Raw genomic sequence first — 14,906 nt, forward strand, 5'->3', positions numbered from 1 at the left:
TGTGACTTTTGTCAGTATGATATGGTTCAAATAGTACCGAAAATCTCTAACGTTCAGTTATTTGTTGTTGGAGAAAGTCCTTACAGTTGTGGAAAGTTATGATGCTGAAAAGTTGACACAAGCGGTAAAATATGCAAACTTTTCTTTCCATTGCTGGAAAAATGAGAAATATCTGACAAATGCCAAGGGAGAGGGGAGGATCGTTACCCTTGGAAATGGCTTAGAAATGGCTTCGTAGAAGGTCAAAATTGAAGGGCGAAGCGGATATCGTGGAAAAAGTACGCAGCAGTTCTTTGAAGGAGGGTAGAAAGACTAATAAATAAAGGGAACATTTGTTATCTTTTATTCAAATTAACTGGAATAAAAACATTAACAATAAATTCACAAATTCACTTTACATTAGGTGGTGTCTACTATGTCGGCAACCAATTTCTACCAGTTATAACGTGCAGGGACATTTGTTGAGGTTACTTCCCATTTGAACCACCCTTGTTGTTCGATACAAAAAACTGTTGTTTTCGGGAAGTTAGACACCACACCGCACAACACTCCTTCCAAAAAGGCAACACGAAGCGACACCTGGCAAATAACTGAATGATAGCACGGTCAGGAGAGTTTCAGTCGTTAAGGCCGTGACACACTGGTGCTGCGTTACTTGTTACTTGTTATCAGTTTTAGTGGTCGTCAGGCGTCAGATGAAGAGAAAGATAAGTATACAGACAGAAAGAAAAGGTAACAGGAAAGAAAATAAATAAGGTTACTACCATTGATCACAGGGAACATATAGGAAACAAGGCGAATTTGTCGCGAATCGAGAGCGGACCAACCTCGCCTTCATTGCGATTCCTATTAAATCCAAGATGGCGCCTGCTCTTTAGCAGGCACCAAGTATATGTTGGACTTAATCTCGATCTGAAGACGAGGTTCGCAATAAGGCTTGAAGGTTGGACCTGTTTCCACATGGATCAACTTATGCGGTTCTTAAAAATCCAAATTACCATGGTTTGATGAAGTCTTTAATCTCCTTGAAAGCAAAGGTTCTTGAACGCGTAGTGTATATTGCCCCCTCTGCTCCTATAAATCAGTTGATCTTGGTCTTGTATCACCATCATCACTCTCTCTCTCTGAAAAGACCTAAACTGAAACCATTAGTAAGTAAAAAATAAACTATACAGAAATAATTATATTAAATTAAAAAAAAAAAAAGAAAAAAGGCAGCGGCAGCAACGAGTGCAATGCGAGCAACTGTCGCCATGATATTGCTGTCACCATCGATTGCTCAATGAGGACAGTGATTTCTTACTTATAAGACGACAGTCAAAAAAGCCATATCAATATCGTTTCCGAGCTAACGGTACGATATCGAAAAAAATGCGAAGCAGCGGCGGCAATATAAAGAGCCAAGTCGATATCGCAAATCGAGTTAACGATCCGCAATATCGATTAAAAATAAAAAAGTAAAAAAGTCGTAGCAACCTTTGGATTCTCGCTCTAGCGACATCGGTCACAATAAGGGAGATAAACGCCCTGTATTGATCCCGACACCGAAGAAACGATTGTATATTGGTTGCTACGAATAAAGGAAGACAGAAAAAGAAAGAAAAAGAAAAAGATAGGTAAGCAGCATAGTTCAGAATCTCCACCTTACCTCCAAGCCACCTGACTTCCTGTTTCCCTCACTTTCGGTTCTGCTGGCAAAACCAGAAGTCAGAGAAACCGGAAGTCGGAAAGCCAAGAAGTGCGGTGGACGTAATTAGTTATTAGCATAGCAAGCACAGTGCGCACGATTATAATTAATATTAACTATAAAGGTTAAATATACCAAGCACAGAGAAGACTGACAACCACACCACGACTGACAGACTACTGAGGCACGGCGGCTGTCTCCCTCCCCCCAGGGGAGGGCACAGACTTGGGTTGGGCGGGGTCGCTACTCCCCGAGAGGCGAATGTGACGTTGCTCCACGCAGACTCCGTGGCGCCACCACCTCACCCTGCCCTCATGAGAGGGCCTGGGGAGGGTGAATGTACGTCATAAAGCAGTCAGTCACAGTCATGTTTGTATTGCGTTTGTTTGTTGTTAGAGCGTTTGTCAAGTAAGTAATCACCTTACCAGGCCCCCAACTAAAAAGAAAGTAACCAAAGAAAATATCAAAAATAATCGATACACTGAGTTACCAGCACTTGAATTCTTGGTCTTGTGCACCCGCTACCTATAAGAGCAACAGGCGAAAGGCAATTAAGGGAAAAGTAATGGCATATATAGAAATATAAGTAACTAAATTTGACTATTTTAATACTTAGTAAGAATTGAGAAGGTAGAAAAGGAAGAAAGAGAGAAGAATCAGTCATAAAGTCAGTATCAGTAACAAGTCGTCCAGTGTTAATGAGCCTCGCTTCCAAGAAGAGGCCCAAACAAAAAACAGGCATTTCTTGTCTTCTCAGTCATTTGTGGGTTCCCTTCATTCTGTCAATAGTTTGCTGCCTTTGGGCGCTCTCCTCATTCGTCCCCTTCCATTTGCCACTCCTCGTCTTCAAAAGTCTGATTTATTTTTCGCTGTCCGTCTTTTTAAAAAGTAGCTATTCACCGACGCCTTCTTCAACGCGATTGTTGTGGACCTCAGGGGCCGCCAATGGCACCCTCCCAACACCTGAGCTCTCCTATCCTTCCTCCGTCATAGCATGGCGTGCTACACATTGTCTAAAATGCTTCGAGGTTTAAATGGGTTTGTACTAAATTTTTCCGATGATCACTGCTCCAAAGTCAAGCCAATCAGCTGTCGCCTTCTCCAAAACACAAAAATCGTAATGATGAAATTCTTTCAGTGTGAATCTCGATGAAGTTTCCAATACGTTTTCGTACTCTTTCTGTTAAGTTTAGTTGCAATTCACTCGTTGCTGTCTCTGTGATAGCAGGGTTGTTTTGATGCTTGGTTGTGTGGAGAGCGTAATGCTTGGATTCATGAGTTCCAACCACGTGTGGATGTAATGTATCATGAAGTGTGTGTCAATCGGCTGGCAGCACGAGGGACGAATAGCTGCGAAATGCACGTCATATCCTATCTGCGAGCTCCACGAACAGAGGGTCGGAAATCCCATCGCTTCTTGAAACCGAGCTGCACTCTCTTGGAAAGTCTCAGATACTTTCTATAGCGTTAAGAATCGTGAGAAATCAACCCGCGTTGATATGAAACAGGTCTCTGTTTTGAGGAGCGTACTCAGAATGTTTTCCTTGTGAGCTGGCAAAACCAGTGTGAGAAATAACCGAACAGGCATCTTTTTTCGATCGCGTACGCAAATGCCTTGTAGTTATGTCTGTGATGTAATAATTAATAAGTTTATTTTCAATTAGAAAATTTTAATTTTCTAATTCAGAGGACCGGCTCTGGGACCGCAAAAAAAACATAGAGAAATAGCTGGAAACTTTAGAGCTGATTAAAAATCTTTTCCATATCCCAACAGCACAAAAATTATGCCGAAAATTGTCCAACCCATTATGGCGCAATATTCATACACCAGCTTACCGCGCGTTATTGCCGCCGCAAAGTCAGTATCAGAAGTTGTTGCATGTAAAACTGCCATGCTATATGGAATGTCTTTTAAGGCAACAATGTTGCATAAAAATTGTTATCGTGTAATATAGTGCATGGAAAACCGTCTAACAAACGGAGCAGTTTTGGTTTGTCTTCCAAAACTGCAGCAATGATGTTGTTATCCGCGTAAGTGGTGCATGGTGTTGCGCTAAAAATCCACCACGTGGTACAAAGCGTTGCTGGGTATATGTTCGGAAAGAAGGAAAGTTAGACGCAAGCTGCAAGGTGTGCTTATTTTACAGCCTAATCACGCCCGACGCCCTACACAAAAGAAAAAAAGGCCAAGCTGCCTTGCGCATAAATCCTCGGGCTACTAGCGCGCGCATATGAGATCCCGCTCGCGCTTCCCGCTTGTTCTCAAACTTCTAGCTGTTTCTCGCATGCATTTTAACTTGATTGTCAAAGAACTTGTAGAGAAGGTAGCAATCATAGCACGACCGTTGAAAATTAAAGTTCGTTAAATTTCCTGTGCTCGCTCATTTCAACCGAGAGAACCACACACTCGAAGATCTGATGGTTGCGGTTTTGAGGGCAGGCCTAGCCAGCCTAGAATACCGGAAAAAGCAGGAGATGCGGTTCATTTTCAAATATGGAACTGTTAGTCCTAGTGGCCTGAATCAGGACTTTAGTTTCGCATGAATTGAAATATACTGAAATTGCAGTCAGGAATGGACATAATGTAATCTAAAATGTGTATGACACTGACTTGTGAAACGTTAGATAAGAGTTTGCTTATTTGCCATTTTTTAAACCGACGAAGGCCGAAGATTTTTGGCCGAAACGTCTTGTTAAAGTTTTTATAAACGTTTGGTTTTTAACGTTTGGTTTTTAACGCGCGCTTTTATGAATTTTGGCATGCGAGCAAATTTAACGAACTTTTCAACGATATAGTTTTGTACCCTGAAGAAGGCAGCATTGCCGAAACCTCCATTTACAATATCTTACAGCGTCAATTTTATAATATTTTGAATTCACATTTATTAACTACGCTGCGCAGTATTACAATCTTTATTACACAAGTGACTTGCGTCTACTTGCCACTAAAATAAGACAGCGCGTGGATGATTTTGAACACCTGACATCATTTCTTCTCTGTTTTATTTCAAAACCTGTCAACGTGTTTAAAAAAATCATCCCCTAGTTCAGTGTTACACAGAATAACTCATCCTGTCAACAAGCGCTGACGCAAGTAGACGCAAGTTGACACGTAAAGAAACGTCTGGGGGCCATTTCAGTTCTGCTTAGTACGCATGACATTGCGAGCTTTTGGATCGCAATGCAATGGAGTGCAATGGCGCAAGAGAGAGACTGGAACTTTCGTAGTATTTTAAAAGTTGTATTTCACGCAACATTTTCTGGGGTTTTCATTTGATAAGATGTCACGCGCAAAGAGCAACTTGCACTGAGGTGCCGAAACGACAAAAGACTTGTGTCGATTTGAAAAAAGTGGACACAAGTTGTCGGAAGAAAAGTCAAGCGTCTGCAAGTAGTGGACAAAACTTTTGAATCGCAATCTGAAAAAAAAGTTAAGTTTACAGCTTCCATTGAACTGATAATCAAGACTAAATTGTTAATGCAATATGAAATTGCAACGGGATGGATAATTGTTAAGTAGTATACACATTCATGACGTCACCTTACCGTTTCCTTTTGCCAAAAAACATAAAATTAGACCCTCGGGTTTATTAGGGATAGCTTGAGGCAAAGAATATAATTGAAAAAGCCCTCTCAATAAACAATCTATCTAGTTCACGATAGAATCTCACTTTGATTTGCTTTTTATTAGATAGCGCTTAGTTTATAATTCGTTCAGTTAAAGACTTAACTTATCTTACCTTACCTTGTAAAATTTGTAGTCATTATTTTCTCAGTCTACCCATCTTCTACGGTTTCTCTTTCCTCCTCTCTTCATATAAGTATTTTACATTATTCACTTTCGGTTCCTCTCTCCGTTTGCCAACCTTCAACTCTAGAAAAGTGAAACGCGTGCGGGCGAGAGAGGGTAACCTTCCACGCGACCCTTATCGGAATTTTCTGCGCGGGATGTTTGCTTTTGTTGAATTGTTTTTCTTGTTGCTGATGATGCTATTGTTATCTACTTGCGTGCGCTTTCGCTGGTCGCTATAAGCAGTCAACAGAAAAAAACATCTCGGTTGTTTTCTTGGTCAGATTTCTCAGAGTTAACAGTTTTAACTAAAACTTCTCGTTCGTCAACTGAAAGCAAAAACTAAGGCCTTTTTTTCATCTATCAGCAAAGCTCATTTTTGGAAGTTCTTGCAAATATCAACTGTTGGTTATGATTTTCACGAGAATCTGTGAGCGCGAGCTGTTTGACAAGCGCAAAGTATGAGCGCGCATGCTTCCGCTTTCCCCATTAGCTCTAGAAAAAACCAACTAAATTTTGAGGACAGAGTCCTTTTGTTGACTCCCCTTTGGAATTGTTTAACATTTTTTGTGTGCCCTCTCTGTTTGAGCTGCTCTTCTTTGGTTTGTGTTGGTTTTCATGTGGCAGAGAACAGATTTCCACGAAGTACTTGGAAACCGACAGAGTGGGCACACTTTAGCGCGTGGCGTGAGCGCTGTGGAACTCAAAGCGAACTTATTTTTGTACTGTTTCCATCCTCTTGCCAAAGCGTTTAAATATCGAAAACGTAACTGAGAAATGCAAATCGCTAATAATGTTACTTTGAAAATAAAGTAAACAAAATTGATCTCACCATTCGGGGAAAACCTCCTCTCGTCTCGACTTGCGCACATAAATGATTTGTATCATTGTTTGTGACGTAGTAATTAACAAGCTCATTAGTTATTTAATCGATCTTAATTAATTGATGTAAATATATAATCGAAAAGCAGCGGCCTTACTCAATCCCCGGGGGGGACTCCAATATGGAACAGACGGGGATGCTTGTCGGAAATTTTGAATTTAACCCCAAAAGGAGACCATCTGGGCGTGGCTCAAGCTTTTTGTTACCCCTAAAGGAGACCAATTTGGGCGTGGCTTAAGCAAATTTTGACCCCTAATGCGGTAAAGAAAACAAGTTAAACGAAAATTTGACTTCTGTTTCTCTTTGCGTAATTCTGTGTTCCTAAACGAGACCTTGGCGGCTTAAAATATTGGCGCTTTGCCCGGAACACCTTAAGCGAGACCAAAATCCAAAATTTACACCCCTAAGCGAGACGACGAGCATCCCCGTCTGTTTCATATGGGAGTCCCCCCCCCCCCCCCCCCCGAGCTCAATCCTTGTCTTCGTAATGTAGTTCAATCAAATCTCCAGATTTGTAGTTCCTGATAAGTCGGGAGATGTTGGGGAGGAAATTTGAGCCCATTTAAGCGCTATGCTAATAAATGGGGTGCAGCTTATCGCCAAGAAGCTTCCATCTATCTTGGATTCTTTTTTTTTTTCTTCATTCTTGGATTTAACACTTTAAGCCGCTAATTGACTGAAGGTCAAATCTACACCTTGCATAATATTGAACACGCATGCCATCATCGGCATAGGGGCAAAACGTTTTTCAGGGGTGTGGAGGGGGGAGGGGGGTTAGGGTCATTTTGTGGGATGGAACTTGTCGGCTGTTTCACAGAGACGTTAGAGTCATGGCTTTACGCGGCTCCCACTCATGAGAAATAGCCAGATAGAGAATTTCTTGTACGATTACATCTTGGCCCCTGCCTGTTCATATATTTCAATTAGCATATCGCAATGGCTGTTGTAAACATCTGGAGCAGGCTACAATACCAGCAAAAATATCATTCTAGGGTCATTCGTCAATAGCCTTTGGGTTGTTTTTCTTCTCTTGGCAGCAATTCCAGCTAATAGACCTTTGTCACTTGGTGGCCATGTTAAGTCTCAGGAGAATATAAAGCTTAGTTTTTGCACGGCAAACCTCGCACTGAATATTAAGGTCTATAAATATATGTATATATATTTTTAGGAGAATTTGGAACCGAATACCAGGACCAGTTTTGCCCGAATAAAATAATTTCTTTGTCCCCTTTCACCCCTACCCCCTCCTCCCTCCTCCGCCCTGTTTGTTTATACATGTTATCCCAGCAGCTCAGGGTCAACATGCTAATTTATCTTTGGAACTGGCCTCTTTGCCCAATTAACACCTAAAGGGCTGGGCTGCATGGTTTTATAAATAACTTTGACAACTCCAGCCATTCATACAAATACCATAAACATATTATGATTTATTTTCATTTTGAATTTTTACAAGTTGTACACAAACATATTTAATTTAATAAATTAAATGGAAAAATGTTAAAAATCCAGCTTGATCTTCACACAAGTAGGGGAAAATCATGAAAGCTAGAACCTGAAACTATAAACAAGAAGAACAAAGTTTTCTGTAAGTTCATCAAGGTAAGTCAATTTACACTCCATTACAGAGATCTCAAAACCCTTTAACTTTAACTCCCGGGAAGGGGCGGGGAGGGACATCCCATATAAAAGTGATGATACCTAAAAGGGACTATAATGCTGTTTTGTGAGCATGGTCCTAAAAGGGACCAAAGCAGTTGACTGACATTTACTTCCTCTCATATTTTTCAGTTCAATACCCTAAAAGGTACCACCTCTGATGAACGTCATTTTAGATTTAAGCACCCTTAGGGGTACCAAACAACAAATTTTAACTCCTAACAGGTATGGCGATCACCCCCATCGCTTTTATATGGGAGTCTGACTTTAACTACATAGCTCCATATTTGGGGTTTTGGCTCTTTTAATTTCTTTACACTCTTGACCTACAATCAATGACAAAATGTTTAGGACAAATTCGCATTTATGCTTCCCTACGTACGCGGCAGAAAATAGGAATGCACAAAAGAGAAGAGTCCATTTCCCACCCCACTTACAATGTTGAGCCCGGGTAATGGAAATGAGTTGTGGATTTCAACATTGTCTTGGGGGAGGGGTGGGGTAGTAAGATGGGTTTTAAATGAGAAATATGGCTTCATGGTCAGTCACACTAAATTGGTAGCTAATATGAGGACTTTGTAACATTTGTCCCTATACCTTTTGTCTCTGATTGTAGGCTGTCATCATTCTAGCATACATGCAGTAATAAGCACAATCAACAACTACTTGGTTTCAGTTGGTAGGCATAGACTTTTGGTAATATAATTGTTTGGTGATACTTTAATAGGAGGTACAGGCATAATTCACAATTTCAAGTTTTATACCCTTGGATTTATCATCAACCCTTTAGTCAGTCAGTCCATCGGCCTTCTGTCCATCTATTAGACAGTCAGTCAGTCAGTATAAGCATGCAATTGAAAGTAGGAATTTTTTTAGTCAGGTCAAATGCTTCTATTTAAGTGCAATCTGCATTAATTGGGAACACTACAATATATATTAACTAAAGATAAATTATAAGACTAAAGCCAAATTGACACTACTAAGATCTTGGGCAAAGGAAGTTGAGAAAAATGCAAATTGTGTGCATAGATTTCAATCTCCCTCAGGTAAAGCACTATCTGGAGAGTGGTAAATGTTCACTCCCCCCTCCCCCTCACTTAATGTTAAAGGTCAGATGATTACCCAGCCTTTTTTACAGCGGCAGACTAACACTGATGAGGGGGCAGAGTTGTTGATGTATCACTGTAGTGGTGGAATTTGTGGATTTTGTTCCCTAACAGATTTGTCCAAGATTGTAGTTGCACTTTCCTTCACCCAATCTGATGCTGAAGTTTACAGAAACCAAAGGAAAGGAAGCCAATTTTGCAGGGGGTTGGGGGGTGGGCAATTTTGGCCTATTGGGGAGGGGGTTGAATAATTGTTAATAAGGGGTTGGCAAAAAAGAAGAAATAATAATCTCCAGAGGTTGGCATATTTGCAGCTGCCTGGGTATTAACATTGAAGCTACTTCATCTTAAAAAGTCAATGCAACCAGGGCTACTTAATAATATAATAAGCCTAAGCCTATAATGAGTTTCTTCCTGTTCCATTCAGCTCAGAAATGGCATGCAGCCAAAGTGGTTACTTAACAATCAGAATGCAGCAGTTTGAACAACTGGTTAAATATGCTGCACTCTAAACAATTCCTTTTTAAAATAAAAATGGCATATTTCAGAATATTTTGTGTCATTTTGAAGAACCAAATATTCTAAACAATCCTTTTACCATTTACCATTCACTAATTTCAAGCTGGATTATACTGTTAGTAATATTCTATCTAATACATGGAATGTACTGTATCTCTAGTTTGTAAGCTATACTTCCCATAGCGCAATTTCAGAACAAAAACAAATGACCACATTGAATCAAGCGTGGAAATGGGCCTTAGAGTGGGAATTTACTACTTTAAAAGGAGACTATTCAATATCCTTGCAGTATCCTTAAATTGTGCACCACATGGGGTAAAAACATCTCACATTAAGGAGCCAGACATATTGTGGGGATTAAATTAATTACATTTTGTAGTTATTTAGTAAGACTTTGGAAAGTTTACCACTCGAAAACTGCACATGCTGCCGTGAAAACAACAAAAAGTAATGTGTCTTTTTAACTCCCAATGTATAGTCAACATGTAAATGTCCTTGAGTTTCAAACTTCATAAAATTCACAAAAAAACACATACTAATTTAACGCAGCAAGCAAGAAACAAACAATTTAAAAGCTCCCACTGAAAGTGTCAAATGTTCCACTTTGATGCTTTCTTTTTTTGCTGGGTGACATGAAATGACAGATTAACCCTGTCTTTTGGCCTCATTTCTCTTAAAAACTTAAGGTACAATCAAGTGGAAAAAACACAGAGCGATGTTCTCTGACTAAATTAAATTAGGCCACATGCAAAAATTCAGGCATTTTTGAGCAAAATAAAATGATGATTTAAGGTGGTTATGCCCCCAGCCCTTAAATTATATTAAAATCTAAGCTCCAAGTACCGGTATACACACACATTGCTCTTAGATGACCAATGAAGTAGATTTTCAAAGAAAAAGCAATACTTAGTGCAACAGATCATTACCTGAAATTTACCTCAGACACAAAGGAATTAAGATCTTGGAAACTTACTGGTGCTAATTTTTCAAGTTTTTTTTCCATGCATTCTGTTCTTTAATTGGTAGCCAAACATACCATTCTTGAAGTAGTTGCCATGAACTAGAAAGAGTCTGGCCATAATTTTCTATTGCCATAGATGAAAAAGAGTCCTTAAATTGGACGCTCATTACTAATAATGCAGAGCAGTTATACATTGATGATATCTGTAACAGTCTCCTTGAGGCCTTTTTCATAAATGTTGGCTGATTTTTTTTTTTTTTTCTAATTTTTATGAAAAATAGCCTTACTAACCTGACAGCTCATCATTGTAGTTCACATGTAAAAATTCAGACAAATCCAAGCAAAATAAAAAAAATGGCTTAAAATTCGACATAGGTCAGTTATGCTCTCAGCTTGAAAGAGTCAAATTTGACTCCTCTGTTCCCAATGCTAGGATCGACAAATTTAAGTCAGGAGCCCAGTTATGGGCTCCTGACAAAGTGGATTTTCTTGTTCAGTTGATCATCTAAAAATACATTATAAAACCCAGAAAAAAAAGAATGGTAGCTTCAGGGCTTCTTCAAAATGAAGCAAAAATTTGCAATAAAATACAGGGCAATGTTTTTCTATTTAAATCAAAGGCCACATGCAAACATTCAGCTCATTTGGATGGCATTTAAAAAAAATATGGCCAAAATTGTCACTTACGATAGTTTTGCATTAAACTCTTCAATTAGTATGTGAAAAATTTAATAGAACTTTTTACTCTCAAATAATTTAGGTTAGTATAGGGTTAATTTATTAATATTATTAACAGACAGAGAAAATAATAATAAATTGACTTCCATTTATGAAAAGGTCTTTTGAGATGATGAAATTGTAAAGACAATAGATCAACACCATAATTCAAGCACCTTCTTAATCACCGACAATTCTCTAAATTTTTGCTATGGTTAAAAGATGAGCAGCTTGGCAAGTAATTATTAAAAGAATGATGGCAGAAGTAGGATTCTAAGTTATGTAGTTTATTATACATATATGTTATTGAAATATTGGTCTTGACCTTTGCTTGCAAGTTTATGGACTGAGCCAAGATCCATAAAGTTGCAAAAAAAAAAAAGGACAAGACCAATATTTTCTCAATATGGACTGACGCGCCAGTTCAATAAGGTTTTTATTGTGTAGACTTTCCCGCTTGTTGCTTTCTAGTCTGCGTGAAACTTGTTTATGTTCAAGCAGTGCAAGAAAAAGTGCAAGGAAGTAAAAACTCAGACACAGAAGGTTTGAACAGCTTCTGTTTCTTTTGTTTTTTGCTCCTTTCAAACAAACTTTTCAACTTATCGGTCCATATAGGAAAATTCGGACAACTCAGGGGGCCAATCAGAATGCTCCTTTTCAGCCCGCACCAGTTCAGCAATATAATACTACAGTTGACTCCCAATAACTCAATTTTCCTTTCCTTTCAGGTCATTTTCTATGTAATTTTGCCCTCAATAACTTGAACTCCAGAAAACTCTAACCTTTTTCAGTTTCCCTTGAAGGTTCAAGTTATCGGGAGTCGACTGTATAAATCCATGTAAACTGGGATGCCAAATCTGACTCAGCCACTTACCCAAACACACTTAGTTATATTTCACTAACTCGACATCAGCCTTGTAGAAATTCATCCCATCTACCAATTGCACAGGATGTATAGTATCTGTCAAATAATCCCCTTTCCTGATCCAAGAGTCCGGGTCCCTTGTCCAGCCCACGTTCAAAACGGCAGAAACACTGTAATCGGGTGCAATGGGCGAAGGCATTGGGCATTTTATACTGTACATCAAGGCCTGTCCCTTCTTGAAGTTCGTCAAATCTACTTCCGTTTCACCGAGCTTCACTGAAGGTGCGTCCATCAGACTCACATCTTCAAACTTTACGATCAAATGTGAGTCTTCTGGAATATAAAGTTCAGGGGCCGAGTTGCCGCGGAATTTTACTTCACCAGTGATTTCAATCATTGTGTTCCTCAGTTGTTTTTACTGATCTGTGCCTGTATTCAACGATTCTGTTAAACGCAAAAGAAAAACTTTCAACAGATAAGTATAAAAGACTCACAAAATTACAGTAAAGGTAAGCTACCATATTTCCTTCTTTACCTACCACCGGAAAGGTCTGAAAGCACCAGAGAAAAACACACCGTTGAAAAAAGTGTCAATCATTCAGCTGTTTCAATATTTAAATTGGATATTTCCATCTCAAACGGAAGGTGGTCAATACAGTCATCCAATCAAAATTCAAATGACAAAAAAAAGGATAGGTTGGAGAGCATTCAAGCGACCATTCAAGCAGCTTGCGACAATTCGCTTGCTTGAAGGCGAGTGTTGTCACACGACACTGCTTTCCAGACCTCCCTCGAGCTCCTGGCGTTATTCGAGTCGTCACGCAAGGTTAGTTATTGGTATGATCATGAGGAAAAAGGGAAGAAAGAACTGAAAGAAAGGAAGACAGAAACAATGCACAAAGAATGGACAAAGGAAAAACGGCAAAATCAGCGTTTCTTGCTTTGGAACATACGGAAGCCCCTCCCAATATGTACTTTTTATTTTCATTCCTTTATTCTCAGCTCATAACATGTTTGACCACAGTGATATTGTAAGCAAAAATTAGCTGTTATGGTCAGTTTAGGATGTTCAAGTGTGACAAGGCAGAAAGGCAGAAGCCTTCAGTTGCACACGCCAAGTCCAAGAGAGGGAGGGACTCAATGCATAAATTCATTTTCACCCTTTCAAGGTACCAAATCACTTGACTTACAAATGACGTTATTTCAAGGCTTAGTACCCTTAAAGGGACCACCATAAATTCAATCAGTGGCCATCTGAGAATTTTGCATCCTACACAGTACCAATCCTTAAATCCCACGTGTCCCATGTTCATTTTTAACCAAAGCATCCCCCTCTCCAGGGTCCCCAAGCAGGCTACAAAAAATCCAGTTCACTACTCTTTAACCACCCCCCCCCCCCCCCCACCCCATACTCCTCAAAATTGTGGGCGGTGCATGTACTGCATTGTACTTCAAAGCCTGACCCTTTCTCGGACAAAAATATGTTTTTCTGGTACCCTTTTCTAGACCAGGGGCCCTTTTCTTGAAAGTCCCGGTAACTTACAGGGCCCGGTAAGTGTCTTTGGTAAAAAATGTTCCTTAACAGAAGTCAATTTTTGTTAGCTTTGAATACTAAATTTTCAAATCTTATAATTCTATGAAAACATTGGCCAAGTACCATGTCTGTAATCACTGTGTAATCGGCGAAAAAATATTTCAAAATATACTTATCGGGCCCGGTAAGTTACCGGGAGTTTCGAGGAAACAGGCCCCAGGCCTCTAAAATATTCATACCCACTTTCAGACCTGTTCTCAAGAACCCATAGACATTTTCAGACCTTCAAAATGGTTAAAATTTCTACCTTATTTCTCACAAAACAGCTCAAAAACCATACCCTTTGGCACCACACATACCTACATGTATACAGCTTACAATAATAATGGGAGAATACCCCCTCCCCTTCCAGGGTTTTAACACAATAACACGAGGCAGACCTAAATAAGAGTTAGAAGCAAAAGTTTTGTTATTATGCAATTATCCTTTACAAAGATGACAAAAACATCCTTTCACAGCTTCACTAATAACATAAATCATAGCCTTCGCAGTAAGCTCGATTACCAGCTGCTGTTCAGGAAGTGAGCCTGCTCTCAACAGGGCGGAAAGCTGGACCCGAGGGAGCGGTGGAAATAAAGCCTACCTTCACATGCGCCATACCAAAAATGTAGTAGTTATATGTATTCCTATCACACTTAAACTGACTTACAGGCTAAATGAAGTAGTTTCACTGTTCAAAACACCCAAAAATTCTCAACGTAAGATGTAGAAAGCTATCTTTAAGGGGCTTATTATTGGATAGAGCCTGTATCAAAAGTGGCAGGGTGGAGAGGATTAACATTGGTAGGAAATTTGCTTTTGAAAATAGTACTTCCCTTCAGTTATAATTTTATCAATCATTACCACTCAGTGGATAATACAATAATGGTAACTTTTTGGTTGATAGGTAAGAGCAAAGACATAACCTGTTAAAAACAGCAATAATTTTAGTTTTAGGTGACATTAAACAAAAAAATGAGCTCAGTGAACCCATTTGTTACTATCGAGTTGTAATCAGCATGTCAAAAACACAACTCTCTGCAAAGTACAAAAAAAATTGTAGGGGGGTATTCAGGCGAAGCCTTAAATTTTCCGAAAATTTAAGGTGACTTTGAACACCTCCCTACAATTCTTAAACTTTGCAAAAAG

The 14,906-nt window shown here is 39.4% G+C and overlaps 1 protein-coding gene and 1 long non-coding RNA gene across 4 annotated transcripts; both read right to left on the minus strand.

Annotated features, from left to right (window-relative positions):
* Positions 1-950: 950 nt before the first annotated feature.
* LOC146473894 (uncharacterized) lies at positions 951-5,708 on the minus strand. The gene is made up of 3 exons (XR_014866263.1): positions 5,428-5,708; positions 2,184-2,212; positions 951-1,139 (listed from the first exon to the last, which is right to left on the minus strand). It is a non-coding gene; the product is annotated as an uncharacterized LOC146473894 (long non-coding RNA).
* A 2,059-nt stretch (positions 5,709-7,767) lies between these two features.
* LOC146473895 (uncharacterized) lies at positions 7,768-12,944 on the minus strand. Of its 3 annotated transcripts, none has more exons than XM_085117931.1 (3): positions 12,724-12,944; positions 12,194-12,628; positions 7,768-7,918 (listed from the first exon to the last, which is right to left on the minus strand). In XM_085117931.1, exon 2 carries the CDS (start codon positions 12,579-12,581, stop codon positions 12,204-12,206), a length of 378 nt encoding a protein of 125 aa, XP_084974057.1. In that variant the 5' UTR covers positions 12,582-12,628; positions 12,724-12,944; the 3' UTR covers positions 7,768-7,918; positions 12,194-12,203. The 3 variants fall into 3 exon arrangements, with proteins under 3 accessions (XP_084974057.1, XP_084974058.1, XP_084974060.1); XM_085117932.1 differs by having other exon boundaries at positions 12,720-12,944; XM_085117934.1 differs by lacking the exon at positions 12,724-12,944 and adding an exon at positions 12,703-12,720.
* Positions 12,945-14,906: the final 1,962 nt, after the last annotated feature.

The sequence above is a fragment of the Pavona decussata genome, unplaced genomic scaffold (genome assembly GCF_977016875.1).
Source record: "Pavona decussata unplaced genomic scaffold, jaPavDecu1.1 SCAFFOLD_92, whole genome shotgun sequence".
NCBI classification, from domain to species: domain Eukaryota; kingdom Metazoa; phylum Cnidaria; class Anthozoa; order Scleractinia; family Agariciidae; genus Pavona; species Pavona decussata.